The sequence below is a fragment of the Cricetulus griseus genome, chromosome X, assembly GCF_003668045.3.
Source record: "Cricetulus griseus strain 17A/GY chromosome X, alternate assembly CriGri-PICRH-1.0, whole genome shotgun sequence".
Taxonomy (NCBI): domain Eukaryota; kingdom Metazoa; phylum Chordata; class Mammalia; order Rodentia; family Cricetidae; genus Cricetulus; species Cricetulus griseus.
The window spans coordinates 110895554-110914413 of NC_048604.1; the positions used below are offsets into that span (position 1 = coordinate 110895554).

The following is an 18860-nucleotide window of genomic DNA, read 5'->3' on the forward strand; positions in this document are numbered from 1 at the left end:
AAGATGTCTATACCACAGACACCCTGGGGACCTACTTGAATTTAACTAACACATGCATCTTTAGTTCCCATGTCCCAGTTCAAAAGCGATGCCTCCTTAGTTGTGAACATGTTGGAAATAATACAGCAGCAGACCTTCAACAACTCAGACCAGCGATTCTCAGCCCTCCGCTCACAAACACTTAGAGGTCTTCTATCACATACCCTGTAAAGCAGATATTTACATTACAACTCACAACAGTAGCACAAATCCAGTGACAAAGTAGAAAGAAGTATAGCATCGTGGTGAGGTCACCACCCCATGAGGAACTGTATTAAGGGATGGAATATTAGAAGGTTGAGAAGCACTGACTCAGACTGAGGTTTCTCGCTCTGGTGAAAGATAAACTTTCCCGACAGCACTCATTGGCAGATCAGGGATTCTGTGAAACCAAGCAGAGGTTGTGTACACTATTTGATCAAGGAAAGTGGGGAACACATCCAAATCCCAGGTATCTTTTTGATTTTGCACTCAGAAAGATTCCTTCTGGATGACATGGGCCTTCCTAAAAGAGCACTGTCCCTCAGTCTTGATGAGACATTGAGCAAGGCAGCAAGCTTACACAGGGGACTTTTGTCTCCAAACTGGGCTCCAATGGCCTTTAATCTCGAACAAGAAAGGTCAGGCAGGATGTGCCTTCGGAGACCATGGGGGTTAAAATTTCACCACCAGGGTAGTAGAGATGGCTCAGCAGCTAAGAGCACTGGATGCTCTTCCAGATGACCCGGTTCAATTCCCTGCCCCCACATGGCAAGTCACAACTCTCTGTAATCCCAGTTCCAGGGGAGCCGATACTTTCACACCAATGCACGGAAAAAAAGGTTAAATAAATTATATATTTAGAAAGGTTCACGACCATGCTGCAAAGGTCTACAAGCCATGGAGGTTTGAAATACTGCCCTATTCCCACAAAAACAGCCTGCCTGGGCTAACATTGTGGTAGGTGTGTCAAGACTTAAACAGGAAGGTGGTAACAACTATAATTGAAACAGCTTCCACACAAACATACACACCCTTCTGATATGTGTGCTCACATCATTTTAAAGCCTGCTCCTCGAATTCTGTGCATGGGTGGGAGGACTTCCAGGGTGAAAGTTCATGCTATGAGCATTGCTGGCGTCCCCGATAGAGATTCTACACTTGTTTTCAGGAGGGTCCCAAAAGTCACACATGCCATTAAGCAGGCTTGTGCTTGTGCTAACTATCCAACAGATCACCAGAGAGATCCTTGAGAGAACCAGTGAGGCCCTGTAGTAGAGACGATGAGCCTCACAGTGATGTCCCCTCCTTAGAGGGTCAAGACCAGACGCTCAGATCACCAGGCATCCTGGGGACATTTTGGGGATGGTTCTGTTGCTCACAGTTTACTACTGGGACACTCTGAATCAACTCTGCCAAAGCCACATTGTCCCCACCTCTGGAAGACTGCTCCCTCAGTGCCTTCATTACACATTCACTATCGCTGTCACAGCTGTCCTTCAATGCACCTGGAGTCACAGTTTGTACTCAGTGTATCATGTAACACAGCCAAATTAGCAGGAAGTGGGGTAAGTTCCCTGTAAAAGATTAGAAAGAGACACTCTAGGAGAGTGTCTAACATCAGAGGATGGCGATGAAGCTTAAAATCTGGCCATGTCACTTGCTGTAGTTGACATAAATACCCATGTGGCTTAGCTCGCCCCAACACACTCCATACTGGCTCTCATTGCCCATACTTGTGTGCGCGTGCACACACACACACACACACACACACACACACACGCGCGCGCGCACACACACACACACACACACACACACACACACACACACACGAACATGCACGCCACACCAAATGTAACAGCCCTGAAGACCACCCTAGAATACACATGGTTGTTTTCTCTTATGGGCCCATTTAATGTGTGGCTGAGGAATAGCTGCCTGGCTGGCCGGAGGATAGATATCAGAGCTGACCCATCTGTCCTCACCTGGGGCAGCTCCAGCACGGATGTCTGCACCTGGGTTTTGAAAACAATGGATTCCCTTCAAAGGTTCTTCAGGGGGAAAAGTACTATTTGCCTCTAAGGACTGGCCTGGAAGGCCAGAGATAAGCCAAATGATAGATAAGCCAAACCATTATCAAAATGAGATTCTATGACCCTAGGCAGAGACATGCTCATCTGTACAGAGTTCATCCCTTGAGCAAGTCGTCACACTGCCAGCTGCTGGATCCTTTCCCCGCCCCCCCCCAGGACCTTCTTCTATCCTTATGTGCCCATCACCAGGCTGAAGAATAAGGAAGGTGGCACCAGTGCAGCCTGTCAGGGGCCCATTTTCCTCCAAACTTGAATCTCTTTCTGCTTGACGGAAGCACCTGCTTTCTCACACATATTCCCCCGCGTTTGGGCAGCAGCCCATCTCCTTGTTATCCATTACCTGTGTCTGGCCTCTCACTGTGGGCCCTGAGGCACTGACAAGCCAGGAGCCAGCTGCATGTGTAAGGCCTGCTTTACTTTTGCACCTGACATGGCTGCTCTTGGCTTGCTGCCCTGTACCCTGTCTCCCTACTCCCATTGGCTTATGTCCTCTCCCTATCTTGGCTTTCCTGTCTCTCTTGAAACCAAGAGAAGATCTTATCCACACATTTTTGGCTGACTAATACTCACAGGCATGCCCTGGGCCCCAAAGTGAGAGAAGAACACTCCCTCCACCGAAAACTCATTCACCTCTGTGCCCTTCAGGCCGTCCTTGGACACATGAACTGTTCCTTGCAAATGGACACATGTCCCCAGAGTCACAGGAAGCCCCTTCACATTTTTCAGAGAACACTGAACAACAGAATCATCAGAGCACAATTCCTTATTTGTCTGTGTATGTGTTTGTGTGTTGTATGTGTCTGTGTCTGTGTGTCTGTGTGCTGTGTGTGTGACCATCCCTGTGGTGGTTGTTCAGAATCTCAGGCTCAAGTCACACACATTCAGGCATACTGAGCACATTGGCCATCAAATTATCAGCCAGGATATACTTGTACCATAGGAATATCCCAAGTGGTCTAGTGTGCCCTCAAACACATCTGTAAATTCACAGGTTCCTTGGAGGCACAGATTGCAAGCACACATATGCAGTCTCTGCTACACAAGGACAGGAAGGACCACAGACACATCATATGTCCCCAAAGAGATGTTAATGATGTAATGGAGCTGCAGTTCCTACCCTCCTCTGAAGTCAAGGAGGAAATCACACTACACTGTTAGTCCGTAGGACTCATGCACTTGCACATGGACTCATACAGGCACCCGAGAAGGAGCTGCTTGTGAATAACAAATGGTTGCTCTTTGGAGGCAGACAGAAAGCACAATTGGGAATCTAAGCCAGGGCTGCTTGCCTTTGCTTGGGCCTGGAACATGCAGGGAAGAGGCACAAGGTCTGACAGGTGTGGCCTGGCTCCTAGGAGACACGGAGTCAGGTTGCTCTGCTGTTGTCATGGTTTTGTATCCGTCTGTTTCTCTTCCTGCCCCTGCTCTTTCTTCTGCTTTTCTCTACTGCCTCCTCCTCCTTCTGTCCTTTCTCCCCTCTTTTCCTTTCTTCTTGCCTCGGCCATATCCTTTCTCTGAGAGGGAGGATGAGTGAGAGGGACAACATAGATCCTCTTGCTGAGTAGCAGGTACTCTGAGAAGGTGCACATATAACTGACTTAGAACACCAGGACACAAAAGACCCCACTTCCTGGAGCACAAACTACACAGCTGTGTGGGGGACAGACATGGCCACTGCCTCTCAGATGTTTGTCTTCACTGCTCACTGCTCTGCAACCTCCAAAGGCCTTGCACAACCAGCTTGAAACTGGCCAGCCCAATGAAAGTGGACATTGGAATTTTGGAAAACAGGCCTCAGAATTCCCACCAGAGAACAAGGCAGAAGAGTGTGCAGTGAGTCAAGAAGTACCCTGGTCCTGCCACAGCAAGGAAGAGGAGAGGGATATGCAAGGTAGCAGTCGTTTACCTGGGGTGCAGAGAAAATGGACAAGGCACTGTGGACTGCCATCCGTTCTAGCCCACTAGACAGTTGTTCACCACATAGTTTGGATATGCAAGTGTGTGAGTTCTGCCTCAAGGAGAGCTGGGAACACTGAGAGTAAATGCGTTTGTTCACACATTGTGGTACCCGGGAAGGTGGAGACAGCCCTGGTATCCTGGGAATACTAAACACAACTACTGGAACTGATATGAAAGGGCATGCCTGGTTAGTCTTTCTCCACCCCAGACTGTGTTCCATCAGACAAAGCTTTTCATGACCCCCAGACCTGCATATATGCTATTCAGGTGCACAAATCAGGCATCTACAGATAATAAATCATAAAGGTGACATATTACATTAGTTGCTGTCAGGCAACGAGCTTTCTGGCCTGAGAACACAACTGTGCTTCCAGGAAGTGTCAACAACCGGTGGTGAAATTTCCCCAGATCTCGTGGATTCAGCAGGCACTGCTTGACTGGCAGGCCATAGCTTTGGCACATACATCTGCATCCTCAGAGGACAGCAGTGGCCTACACCCCCCACACCTGAACATCCCACTTGACAAATTTGATTCAGACCAACTATTCTCCACCTCTCTTCCTGCCCTGCTTCAGGCATGATGGGCCCACCACCAACTAAGCACCCTGGGGACAGTCTTGTGGAAATCTATACTGCAGGGCATCTGGCTGATGGAATCCACTGTGACAGGCTTGCTGGTGAACCACACAAAACTGGGAAACAGCCAGAGTGTCAAGTCTTCCCACAGCCTACAAGATAGTTTGCACGATGAGCTCAGAGTGTCTCAAAGGCTTCTTCAGGTTTCCCTCTGTGACCTTCCATTTCCTGCAAGATGAATCAATACTAATGCCTGCTACACAAGACTGCTATCAATTTTTCTAAGCAACAATTGAAATTGAACAATTGTTAAAAATCTAAGTCCTGTCATAACAAGCATTAGTAAAGGAATTGTATTTCAAGGGGTTTTCTTTTCTCCTGGACTCCCAGGCAATCAAGACAGGACTTCATCCTTGTCTGTCCTCCCATTTGTGCACATCCTATTCTTTGTTCACCTGCTCGCCTCTGTAGCTAAATGTATTTGTTACTCACAGGAGGCTGAAAGCATACAGAGAAATCTTGCATTTTGGATTTAAGAGAACAGCAGAGCCTAGCCATTTCAACCTGGGAGGACAGTCATCCATCTGGGGGACCAAGAAGGTGAGAGGAATGGGGGGTGCTGTATGCATCTCCAGGAACTCTTATGTCCTGAGAGATAGTTTGTTTCCCAAGCAATAACATTGTCTTCCTGTACCACCTTGTGAGAAACGAATGGAGACGATGGTCACACCGATAATATTGGAGTAAGACTTCTTCTTTACATACAGGCAATTTGCATTTGCTATAGTTTCAATGATTCAGTCAAGGAAGTGAAAGGAATTTGAGCTTACTTAATGCTTTAACTTCTGTATTTCCTAATAAGCACATTTCCTGTCATGTATTAGAACAGATAAATATACACACAAAAAGACTACTCACATGCACTCAGTGATGTATAAATATAGATTTTAAACAAAAGCACACACATTTTAGCTCTGGTTAGGATGAATTTCGTCACTCTTTAAAGTTAGAGTGCTTCAGGACAGCACAGGATATTGCCATTGATTTTGGTGCCCCCCCATAACTAGATGGTTAGTGCTTGCTGCTGCCAACACCACACATTTTGTTTGCAGTTTACAGAGAAATTATCCTTGAATTGAAAAGGAACCTCTCCCTGCTAGACAGGTCACTCACGACCAGGAGGCACATTGCAGGCTGGCTTAGGAGACTGGGGTTGGGAATTAGGGGACATCAGTAGCCTGCCCTACCACTGCACCCTGCATGGAACCACAGTGATCTGCCTAGGGAGAGGTTCCTACTGGTTCAACAGTGGTAACATTGTTTATAGGGATAACTAATCCCACTCTTTTGGATTGAAGGTCTGCTCCCCAGGAAGGAATGCATAGCTGGACAGGGCATAACCTAGCTCCAAACCATGGCCAGGGAAACCTTAGGCCTTATAGGAGAAATTATTTTTATTGTTTTCCAAATCATTATGTTATCTCCCTATCCACTAAACATTCATGTGTGCATCCCCATGTCGGTGCTGCTCTCAACACTATCACAATGGCACAAATCCCTCTTCAAAGTGTTGAGAAAAAGACACCGTGAGTGCTCAGCCACAGAAAGAGAGGACACCTACATAAACCCTGCACCCCAACCCACCTGATCAAACCCCCAAGGCTATGGAAGCCACCCCAGAAGAGGGCTCAGAAAGGATATCTGAGCCAGAGAATAGGGAGGAGTGATCTGAACGGTTGTCCTCTGGGCACGACATGTCCTTTGCCCACCTACATGGAACCAGCACAAGAGCAAGCCAGTTAAGAATTTCACCAAGGAGTGAGGAGGGGCTCCATCCCCAGCCCAGCAGCTATGGGCAGTTGATTGCTGCTGGGGGAAGGGAGAGTCAGTTTTCTTTGGAATGTGGCCATGGAAGTTTGTCAGTGCTCCAGAGTATAGCCCCAAGCCTCTGAGCATATGGGCAGCATGAACTGCATTCAATGGAAAAATGAATGAATGAATGAATGAATGAATGATTAAATAAGCAAATGAACATTAAGTTGACCAACAGTTCATGAAGTTGCAGTGCAGATGGGACTGCATGCGTTTCCTTGTGACAAAAGTTTCTCTTGGCTCTTATGGATTGTTACAGGGTACTGTCTCCTCTGTTCCCTGGTGGGTGTCAAATGATCAGTTTGTGTGGGCCAGTGTTTAATTGAATTCTCAAACTAATAGCATCTTACGGACACTACAAATCTTCGGTAGAAGTTAGCACACAGAAGGGATTGAGGCCTCTAGCTAGCCCAGTAGTCAATTTGCAGTTGCATAAATATGCAGATAGATAGTCAATCTTTACATTTACTCTTGCTTTTCAAGTATACACTCCAGTGGGAATGAGGGGGACCAGTTACATGAGTCTAGGATCTTCAGTCCTTTCCACTTTGGCCACTAAATTTGAAGGAACTGTTTTGATTCTCCAGCCTATTTACATTGTATCTGCCATCTGTAGAAATGACATCAGTAGCCTTTACTCAGGGAGTCACAGTCAGAAGGGGAATTTCAGCTACCTGTCATTCTCCAGAGAAGACATCACCTGGGAAGCAGAGGCAAGTTGCAGTGGATCAGTGGAATTACCGAGTAAGTTTTTGGCTGCCTCTTTGACCCTAGAATTGATGTAAACATTCCCACCTATCCCCTCCTCCCAACACCGCATTTGGAATATTTACCCCTAGGTCAGGAACAAGCAAAGTTTCCTAGTGATCCTGCAGGGATTTATCACACAGCCTTGGCACGTTGAGGGTCAGAAAGGAAGCCATCAAGACTTGTTGGAGCTGGTGTGTGCTTTCCAGAGAATTGTGTTCTGACAGAGGCACATTCACTGGGGAAGGCTGAACCATGCCACATGGCAGTAAATGGCACATGTTCCTACTAAGTCCTTTTGTTTCTATGTGCTCACTTGCTAAATGCAGGCTGACTAAGGCACCATAGTAAAGGCACACTTTAGAGTAGATAGGAGAAGCAGTCTCTTCCAGAAGTGTCCAGGGTCGACCACAGGGCTCAAGAGACAGGGAGTCCTTAACTCCTCTCCTCCCCCACATGTCATCTAACCCAAGAGCCTGTGAGACTCCCTTCAGTCCTCACAACAGGCTGTCTTTCCCTCAACAAAGGAATGCATTTGATTGTGGATCTAACTGACATATCTACCACAGGAATAGGCATAGACCTGTAAGTCCCCTGGACACTTTCCCTGGGACAACTGGGGACCAGACAGAGGAGAGGACTGTGAGTGGGTGCTGTTGACTCGCTCCTGCTCTTTTTCTTGACTATGCTCTGGTCAGGAGGGTATGTTTTAAAATGCTCTTATCTGTTTATTCCTGGAGGAAAGGATTTGATGTGTGTACTTGGCTCCTTAGCAAGGCCCAGGAGGCGGGGATGATGATGGAGGAAAGATGAAACAAGGATTGAAAAAGTTAATGATTGTTGAAGCTGATGACTCTTGAGCTTAATGGGTACATGGAGTGCACTGATTACATTGTACCACACTTTCTGCTTTCATGTGTTTGAAAATTTCCATAATAGACTATCCAAAGTTTAAAAAATAACGCTCCAATTCTTGGACTAGTGAGGGGCCAGGTGGGCGGCTGGGGCTAGAAATCGGGACAGGAAAATAGCAAAATTGCCCTGCCGTGGGAACAACAGCAAGTGAAACACAGAACTGTCCTGGGAAAGGGAGAGGTCTCTAGGCCTCCTTCCATAGATGCCAGCACCCTCCACACGCGAGACGCCTCAGAACAGGGAAGGAAGGCGATGTCTTCCTGATCTTTAATTGGGAGCCTTTTATTTAAATAGGCCTCACTCTTTATCACTGGCTTTGAAGAACAAACAAACAATGTATAGGATAATGTGCATCACGGGGTAAGGTGATTGGCTCTGCTCTATGTTAACATACACACTCTGTCTCTGTCTGTCTGTCTGTCTGTCTGTCTGTCTCTCTCTCTCTCTCTCTCTCTCTCTCTCTCTCTCTCTCTTTCTCTCTCTCTCTCACACACACACACACACACACACACACACACATACACACACTCACTCATAAGCCAGGTAGCAGGAAATTTTTGTGAGTTCAACAGAGAAGCCCTCTTGATGCACTTAGTTTTTTCAGTGTCAGAAGGAAAATACCCTTGTTTACAATGTCAGGACCAAAATTTCAGCAACTTAGTAAAGGATCCTTGTAGATTGAAGGTCCTCTGGCTGATAGATGCTATGTCCCTTAAGACCAACTTCCTTCCCAGATGTGGTGGGAGTGACAATCTTCCCAGAGTGTAGCATCAAAATTCATTCCTAGGGGTGAGATGAGGTACAACCTGAGTCAAGTTCCCAAAGTCTGTGTATGTGGGAGGCACACAGAAGTGCTTGAGTAAATGTTGGTATGTGTGTGGGTGCATGTCTGCTTGTGAATGCATGTGTAAAGTCCAATTTTAACAAGCAGGGATCAAAAGCTTTCCTTTGTGGGAGAGGAAGATTTAGAAGCAAATTTACTCCATATCAACTACTTTGGAATACAAACTATATACAACAGTAATCAAAGAGTTTGATCCTCTTTGATGATCTTTAATGTATGTCAGTATGCACATTTCTGCATTCGAAAAAATCACTTTCTAGCCATAAGTGCACAAGTATGAATATTATACATACACACATATGCGCCCATGAAAAAGAAAGCAACAGGCACATGGAAACATATCTGCTCCCTGTTACAAACTGAATATATGTTATAAGTAACTAAGATGACCTCAAAAGAGTTATGTGTGTTGGTTTTCCTCCTTTACATTCCTCACTTGGGTTTTTTGGTTTGGTTTGGTTTGGTTTGGTTTGGTTTTTTGTTTTTTGTTTGTTTTGTTTTGTTTTCGAGACAGGGTTTCTCTGTGTATCTTTGGAGTCTATCCTGGAACTCACTCTGGAGACCAGGCTGGCCTCGAACCCATAGAGATCTGCCTGTCTCTGCCTACCTAGAGCTGGGATTAAAGGCATGTGCCACCAAAGCCCGGCCCTCACTTGTAAAAGCAGGCATAGGAGTGAATCCCATCAGTTGCAGAAACAGTGAAATCTGTATGGTTTGCTTAAGTACACATGCACAAGTATTTGCAATAGGTCTTTGAACTCCACAGCATCCTGTCTACAGAGGCCTGATGGATTCTAATAGCAGAAGGAAGGGCCTCAAGTCTCCAGCCACTAGAACACTGTGAGGTGGGTGGTGGACAAAACAGTTCAAGAGCATGTGATACAGGGTCGAGACCTGACACACAGGACACTTGCTCCTTCTAGAACCCAGCTCATGCACAGTGGCTCAACACACAATTCATGTACACATCTAAAAAGAGGGATGTGGGAAAAACATACATGGCAGGCAATACAATCAGTTCTAATGAAGAACACTGAGAGATTCAGAGGACCTATCCTGATTTTCAAGACCACTTCCTCCTGCTGTTCCAATGGAACGTATCACAGATAAAAAGAGTGAAAACTTTGTATCAGGCCTGCTAGTGGAGATGAGGGTCAGTAATCTCCCCCTATGAGATACCACAGTCCCACTGAAAATAGAGGCCTCTGAGCTGTCATAGACTTGTCACACAGAACCAAAACACTAGGTTGTTGCTTTTCTACAACTTCCTGAATCAGAAGATTAAAAACAGACTACGTGGTTACAGGCCATGATTCAAATCTCTAAGGTACAGTGTTATTTGCCAGCTGTAGTGAGTGGTGTTTCCCAGAGCACCCTGCACCTGCAATATACATCAGTTCAATTGAATCACACCAACATTGTCCCCCAACTTAGGCCATTCATCTTGAAAGGCAGCAGTTTTCATTCCTCAAATACTTTAATGAAACCAGGAACACAGAAAGCAAAGGATCGCTAGGCATGAGTCTGCACACCTATCACCCCAACACGTGGAGAGAGATGGGCAGGAGGACTGTGTGTTCAAGGGCAACTTAGGACACATAGAATGACATCTGCCTCAAAGAAAGAACAAAGAGAAAGGATTCTTGATTCTTTGTCTTTAAGCAGGTGTGACTTTTCTCATCCATACCCACAATGAAAAGACAGGGCCAGCGTAAAACTGCCTGTTTTCATTCATTCTGCAACTCTCCATTACAGAGCATAGGAGGATCTGATCTGGTAATAGGATGCTCACCTTGTACTCTCTGCACTGGTGAAAAGGACTGTGATTCGCTTAGCTGTGATTCTGAGGCCCACACAGTGAAAGAACGTGGCCATCTCTTGCTTTCATCATATCATGTAGGCACCAGGTTAGTACTGGGACGTGGGACTAAGGGGTGGCAGCCATTGTTGCTGTCCATAGACAAGATGTTGAAATACCAGCCTGTCCATGCAGCAATGTTTTGAATGTGGGCCAAGAGGAATGTCTTTACTGTTTGGAAGTACTGAAGGTCAGAACATACTGGAAGATGACAGTAAATCCCACATTTCTAAGTTGTTTCTCCTAAAAAGTTGAGGACATCTGAAGAGGTCACAAAGAACCGTGTTCTATACCTCATGTATCCCACGTTATATGTACAATGGCAACAAATACTCCAGTGGCAAAAATAACTTCAAATCAGGCGGCTTCAGACTTCAAGGAGGAGAAATCACCTCCCCAAAGCAGCCAAGTGAAACAGAGTAGTCTCCACTCCTGTAGCAAGAGCATAAATTCTGTGTACCCCAACTTTTATTTTACAAGTTGAAATTACCCAGAATCTTCAAAAACCCCTTTCCCTTAGAAAGGCTGACTTCACATATTATGATTTACAGTGTTCTGTATGCAGCTTTAAATGGTATGGCCATTTGACCTGTGGGCAACAGATACTAAGGATTAATTGATGCAAAGTCCTCATTGACACATCAAGTGTCAGCCACAGAAAGTCACAGCATTTCTGGAGACCTGGCTACCAATATCAACACAACTAAACCATGTTGCCATTTGAAGTAAAATTGTCCCCCCACACACCAACTTTAATGGAGAGGACATTTAGTTTGATGAGGTTACATTGGAGTGATTCAAGGAGTCAGTCTAACATGGCCTAAATAAGAGCATTGTGCAAACAAAAGTGAATGTTAAATGAGACTTCACTGCTTCATCTCTCTCTCTCTCTCTATCTCTCTCTCTCTCTCTCTCTCTCTCTCTCTCTCACACACACACACACACACACACACACACACACACACTCACACACGAGCCGTGGGGGTAGGCGGTGGAGGGTTTAGATAGGTCCCAAGGGCAGCCTACTTTTCAATGAAGACATTTTGCATCTTCTATTATTCCACAAATATGATCACCTGGAATTTCAGTTGGAGCATTTAAATTGCTGACCATCAACAAGTTTTACTTGTTTGAGCCATAGACAAAACAGAATGTGACTGTCACTTTTCACAATGTGCATGCAGCTTTTGTATGGGACATTCACATCACTTGGATATGGAAAGCGATTATTTTGGGAAGTGGACTTTCTGTGTCTCTTTGGGCTCCCTCTCCATCCTACTGAACCACATGTTTTTGGTTTTGTTTCTGTTAATTCTGGACTTTGAGACCGAGTTGGGATTCAGCCTCTTCTAGGACCCATTTCTAGGATCTACCCCCTCAGGCCTTAGGTAACTCCCATATCAATGAGGGGCATTAAAGTCCAGACAGGGCCATGGCTGCTGTTCTATCCTCCTCAACCTAACAAGCAACCACTTTAAGCAGAAAGTCTTTGCTTTGAGGAGACTCCTGTGGATGTCTGGTTGGCATAGACATGTAATCTTGGGAAGGGGTTGTATAAATATTTCCCCAGCAGCCCTGGTTGCAATGTCAAAAGGAATTTGATGTTGTCCTCCCTGTCTTCTGAGAGAGCCCCTCTCTCCTGACTTACATGTTATGAGAAAGCTGACTAGAGGATGAATCATTGTATCTAGATATAAAGGAGGGAAAATCTTAGATGGAGCCCAGAATCCTGTAAAAGCCTGAGACTGTAGTCCCAAAATGTGTGGATTCCAGTTGATAATGCTGTCCCCGCAGTCCTGGTCTAAACAGGCGGAGGCTGCAATCTCCCCTTTAGGATGGTAGCCTGAGGCTAGTGAGATAATTGCAGGAGAACAGGCCGGGGCTGGGAGAATGAACCACCTTGGGTTTCAATAGGGAAGGTATTTTACAGATTCTGAGACAACGTAGCAAATAGGGAGACAGACATTTTCCCGATTCCATTGTTTCCTTTATCAGCATACATCTAAGATACTTGTTGCACCACTGTGTGTGGAAATACAACGCAGATAAATATTTCTGGGTTCAGCTCTGCAGAAAAGCTCTCTGAATACGGAACAGGCAGAGCACCCTGTTCAGGGGCTTCTTTACACATTCACCCACTGCAGTGTTTTAAGTGTGCTGACGGCAGGCGAGGTGCTATCTACTGGTTTTAACCTGAACACCGAATACTAGGATTACAAATGTTAAGAATGACAGGAAGAACGTATATGCTGCCTCTCTGTGTAAACACGTTAGGATTATTCTGTCTTTGACCGATGAACTAAGGCTCAAAGTGTTTATGCTTTTTCCCGGTAGAAGCAGCAAGTTACTGGGCTGAGGTCTATTTCAGCCTGAATCATGTGCTTATTTTTTTTCCTCTCCCCCACTCTCAGGAATAATAACCTCTCCACTTTACTCTTCAGATCTGAATCTTAACGGTTCCGGAAGGAATACTGTAGAATTTGCCATCTTGGTAAATCTCTAACCCCACCTTGGTTAGTTTTTGTTGATGATGATGTTTTTTTTTTTTTTTTTTTTTTTTTTTTTTTTTTTTTTTTTTTTTTTTTTTTTTCTTTTCTTCCTGTAGAGATTGCCATAGCCAGGTGAAGCCTGAGCTTTTCCAAGATCTTTCTCTAAAATCTGTGGCTGCTGTTACCTCTGGTAGAATCCCTTTCAGGAAGGGGTTTTTCTGCCTAGGGGGACAGCGGTGCCATTCATCACTGCTGGAGGCCTGAATCCGGGGCTGGGGGCCCATACGTGGAGATGGGAGGGGCCAGGGGGCGGCCCCCTTGTGACCAGCCCTGAGGAGAGGTCAGAGCGAAGACTGGCAGAGGAGCGCCTGGACAGCAGCAGCAGCTGACTTTCTAGATCAAGCGCCTTGGGGCCCCAGGTAACAACCCAGACCTTTTTACAAATCGGCGGGCTGGGGAAGCTGCCGGGGCCGGGGCCGGGGCCGGGACCGGGCCGGGCCGGGATCGGGGCCGGGATCGGGGCCGGGATCGGGAGAGGGAGCAGGCAGTTTGGGGGTCGCGCACTGTGGATGGGGGTGGTCATGCGTGAAGGGAGTCTGAATTCTAGGGGAAACCCTAGGAAATGAGAGGACAGGAGCAAGAAACGGGGTGTGAGGAGGGCACAGGCACGAAAGAGCAAGAGAGGGCGCTAGAGCGTGGCATACAGCAAGTGCGCTTAGGAGAGGCTGGAGCATAGGTAAGAAAGGAGTCAGGGGACACTTTCTTCTACTGAGTCAGTTTTTCCAAAGATAACCTCCTTTCAGCCATATTTAACATACATTGTTGACTCAAAGGTTTTAAAGATGCAAGGAAAGAACGTAGAGAAAGGTGCACCGAAGCGAGGCTGCACAGAGCGCCGAAAAAGACAGAGGGTTGTGCCTTTTATAAAGAGTTGCCATCCTTTTCACCCTAAAGCTCAGGCCAGTCCCCCTTCCCCCTCCCCCGTACCCGCAGTTCTGGCGGCCTTTGGAGCAGGTAGCCGCGGGCTCGGCACGCCACGCGAGCCCCGGTGCAGGGGCGGAGCCGCGGCCGCGCGCGGGGCTCGCTGCAGGGGGAGGGGCTGAGGCTAACGGCGCCGCGGCCATGACGCCGGGCTGGCCGTCCACACGAGTTCCTGTCTCCCTCCACCCACAGTCAGAGCTCATTTCCAGACGCGTTTCTTCCCAGGCTTGGGAGTGAGCCGATGGCCCACGTTCGAGAAGCGTCCCGGTCCTCCCGCTCCGTCGCCAGTTGGAGTTCGGGAGGCGGTCGAGGAGCCTGTTTGGAGCAGGCGGCTGAGAAAGCAGCGAGAATGGAGCAGACGATGCGGGGTACACAGGGAGCCCAGGAGATGAAGCCGGAGCCGTGGCCGGAGCCCAAGCCCACGTCGCAGAACTTAACAAGGAGGGGCAGTGGCAGCGAGGATAAGGTGCTCCCTTGCAGCCAGGCTGCTTGTCACTCTAGCTCCAGCTCGGTTTGCCCGCGCCGCAAGCCCCGCCCTCGGCCCCAGCCCAGGTCCCGCTCCAGGGGAGGGCGTGGGCTCAAGGCCCCACCCCCGCCTCCCGCCAAACCTCCGCCTCCCCCGCCAGCGCCGCCACCTCCACCCCCGCCCCCGCCGCGGCCGGTGGCCTGGCGCAAATCCAGGCGCAGATCCAGGCCTGTATCCAGACCCCAAACACGAAAAAGCTGCTCTAGTGACCAAGGCTACTCTGGGGATCTAGATGTCGCAGAGAACAGGTTACTGGAGGTTTGGTCTGATAGGGGTCCCACAGGCTGTTCTCATGTAGAGAGCTTTAAAGTAGCTAAGAACTGGCGGAAGAACCTGCGGATGATCTATCAGCGTTTCATTTGGAGTGGGACACCGGAAACTAGGAAACGTAAGGCAAAGTCCTGCATCTGTCAAGTATGTAATACCCATAAGAACAGACTCCACTTGTGTCTCTCCTGTGTGTATTTTGGATGCTTTACTGAAAAGCACATCCATATACATGCAGAAACAAAACAGCATAATTTAGCAGTTGACCTCTATCATGGAGTTATATATTGCTTTCTGTGTAAGGATTATGTATATGACAAAGATATAGAACAGATTGCCAAAGAAACAAAGGAGAAAATTCTGGGGCTGTTGCCTTCCACTGCAGTAGATGTATCTTATCAGCAGTGTATGACATTGGAGGCTGAAGACAATCAGTCAACCTGTGAGTCAAAAGAACAGGAGACCACCCTGGTAAAACCCAAGAAAAAGAGGAGGAAAAAGACTGTGTATTATACTGTAGGCCTCAGAGGGCTAATCAATCTTGGCAACACTTGCTTTATGAATTGTATTGTCCAGGCACTTACCCGTATTCCGCTACTGAAAGATTTCTTCCTTTCTGACAAGCACAAATGTACAATGACAAGCCCAAGTTTGTGTTTGGTCTGTGAAATGAGTTCACTTTTTCAAGCGATGTACTCGGGTAACCAAAGTCCTCATATTCCTTATAAATTACTGCATCTGATATGGATTCATGCAGAACACCTAGCTGGGTATAGACAGCAGGATGCTCATGAATTTCTTATTGCAATATTGGATGTGCTGCATAGACACAGCAGAGATGATAGCATCGAGCAAGAAGGGAACCCCAATAGCTGTAACTGCATCATAGACCAAATCTTTACAGGTGGCTTGCAGTCAGATTTGACATGCCAAGTCTGTCATGGTGTCTCTACAACTATAGACCCATGCTGGGACATCAGTTTGGATTTGCCTGGCTCTTATACCTCAGAGAGAGCTAGTGGCACAGTGAGTAGAGACGGCAGCAAGGCAGGAGGCCCCTCACTCACAGATTGCCTACAGTGGTTTACAAGACCAGAGGACCTGGGAAGCAGTGCCAAAATCAAATGCAGTCGATGCCAAAGCTACCAGGAATCTACCAAACAGCTCACAATGAAGAAATTGCCAATTGTGGCCTGCTTTCATCTGAAACGGTTTGAACATTTGGGCAAACAGAGACGCAAGATTAACACTTTTATCTCATTTCCTTTGGAGCTGGACATGACACCCTTTCTGGCTTCTACTAAAGAAAGCATAATGAAAGGCCAGCCATTAGCAGACTGTGTGCCCAGTGAGAATAAGTATTCTTTGTTTGCAGTGATTAACCACCACGGAACTTTGGAAAGTGGCCATTACACCAGCTTCGTACGTCAACAAAAGGACCAGTGGTTCAGCTGTGATGATGCCATCGTCACCAAGGCTACAATGGAGGAGCTACTCTATAGTGAAGGCTATTTGCTGTTCTATCACAGGCAAGATGTAGATAAAGAATAATCATACCCAGAAGGCTTTGCAGAAAATCAAAGAGCAAGGATCCTGAATCGATACACAAGCCTACCTGGAACGGACAATTGCAATGCCATCACAACAACAAGCACCTCTTAAAGAAACACAAACATCTACCTGGAGTGAACGGTGACCATAACAAGTATATAACAAGTGACACTTTGGCATAAAGGAACTGTTTTAACTTGTTCCATAGGTCTATGAGAAGAAGACATTGAACTATCAGTGGCCATTTAGCCTTAAGAATTTGGGGGAGGGGAGGAGAGGTCAAAAAGGGTCACAAAAAAGAAATTAAGGAAATCAAGGTGGAGGGAGGTGCGGATAAATTCAAATTACTATGTGCTTTTTATTTCTTTAAAGATAATTGTGTTAAGTGGGGAAGTATCTTTTAGGAAAATGGTTTTTAATTGATTGTGTAGTTCTAGTTATGAGTGCACAAATAGTCTGAAAAAACAACCAAATATTTTAAAAAGAAAAACTTTAAAGCTTTAAAAGAAAAATTGTTAAAAACGCTTTTGAAAGTTTTAAGAGAACATTTTAAATGTCAAAATTTTAAGTTAAGTATTTTAGAAGAAATATTTTTAAATGTTTTTAATTTAAAATGATCCCAAATTGTTAGTATGTGAAAATAGAGTATTTAGAAATTCTTACAATTTAAGATGAAATATGAAAATTTATATGGTAGTTATTGAAATAAACACTTTAATTTAAAAATAGCAAAAGAAATTCTTTTAGAAACTCAGTGTTTAAAGTGAAAATGCATAGATTCTAAAATTCTAAAGCATAAAATATATGCATTGGAAAACCAATATTTACAGAAGTATGCTTATAAGAGTTTTAAATTTTTCAAAATATAGAATGAAATGAAATTTTAGTCAAAATCAGATAAAGTAGTTTAAAAGAACAACGTGTAAGGTAATTTGGGGAAACAAAAAATTGGTTTTAAATATTTCAAAAAGAGAAGCAAATTTTTAAAATATTACAAGAGAACCTTATATAAATTCAACTTCAGAGATTTCAGTATAATAGCAAATTTTAAGTTTCAAAAGAATATTCACAAATTGACAACTGAAAAAAGAATATGTAAATAAGAACGTACTTGAAAGTTGAAAATTTTATTTTGTACTTAAGTATATTGAAATATAGATGGATATAAAAGTTATAAATGAAAGATAATGGTAAGACAAAAATGGTTTGTGAACATATGTATTTTTTTAGTTTTATGTCAATGCAGAGTTAACTATATTGGAAAAAAGTGATAACATCAAGATTTTTCCCATTTAGAACTCATTATTCATATACATCCTTAGCTTCTGAATGGGGCCTTTTAGTAATTTTGTGGCTTAGAGAAATTAGTTCCTAACTGTGAAGTTCTGGCTTTTGGTGTTTAAGCCCCATGATCTGACTGAGAAAGTGGCAGGGAGTTCCATGTCTGAGAAACTCCTAAACTCCCTGCTTTCAGTCTTTTGCCTCATGGGGAAGCAAGATCTTTAATTTCTGCAGTAGAACTCTGGCTTTGTGTTTTAACAGCCCTGCTAACTCCTATCCCTCTTCATGCCCATCCCATCCCCATTCCTGATTCCCTGAGTCCCTCATTTACCTAGCCTTACCTAGATCGATATAACCCCAGCCTGCAAGGATCCTTTCTTAATTATACACTTGGTGACTTCATTCCTCTAAGACCAACTCAGAGATGACTTCTCTGGAGCATTCCCTGGATCCCCTATGCAGGCATAAAGTAGATAATTGCCCCCCTTCTCTCCTATTGTGCCTCCAAAGTACTTTGTCTATACCTCGATAAATAGTACTTATTCAACTGTGATTCTACTGTAGCTTCGTGAATGTCTGCCTCTCTGCACCAGGTCCTGAGAGCAGAGGGACAAGCCTTATTCACTTTTGTGTTAATAAATGTTTGTTGAATGCAAAAGTAAGTTTCATTGTTTTCTCTGTTTACCCTGTTAAGAATATTTTTTACACACGTGTAGCACGAATAATAAAAACCCAGAGACAGGTATTGGGGTTCAAGCTGAAGATCAGAAAAGCAAAGCAGCCAAGCCACTAGAGAGTTCTTAACTCTACCATGGCTCAGACCAAATGGGCGGGGGTGCGATCCTGTCCTCAGTGTGACTGCAGATGGTAATGCTCTCCACC

The 18860-nt window shown here is 45.4% G+C and overlaps 1 protein-coding gene across 1 annotated transcript; it reads left to right on the forward strand.

Moving 5' to 3' along the window:
* The first annotated feature begins 13500 nt into the window (after positions 1-13500).
* LOC113837565 (ubiquitin carboxyl-terminal hydrolase 51) lies at positions 13501-18636 on the forward strand. Its single transcript, XM_027432018.2, has 2 exons — positions 13501-13791; positions 14579-18636. The coding sequence occupies exon 2, from the start codon at positions 14595-14597 to the stop codon at positions 16695-16697; it is 2103 nt and encodes a 700-aa protein (XP_027287819.1). The 5' UTR covers positions 13501-13791; positions 14579-14594; the 3' UTR covers positions 16698-18636.
* The last annotated feature ends 224 nt before the right edge of the window (positions 18637-18860 follow it).

Coding starts and splice junctions, on each gene's coding strand:
- LOC113837565 (XM_027432018.2), top strand. CDS start 14,595: ATGGCCCACGTTCGAGAAGCGTCCCGGTCCTCCCGCTCCGTCGCCAGT.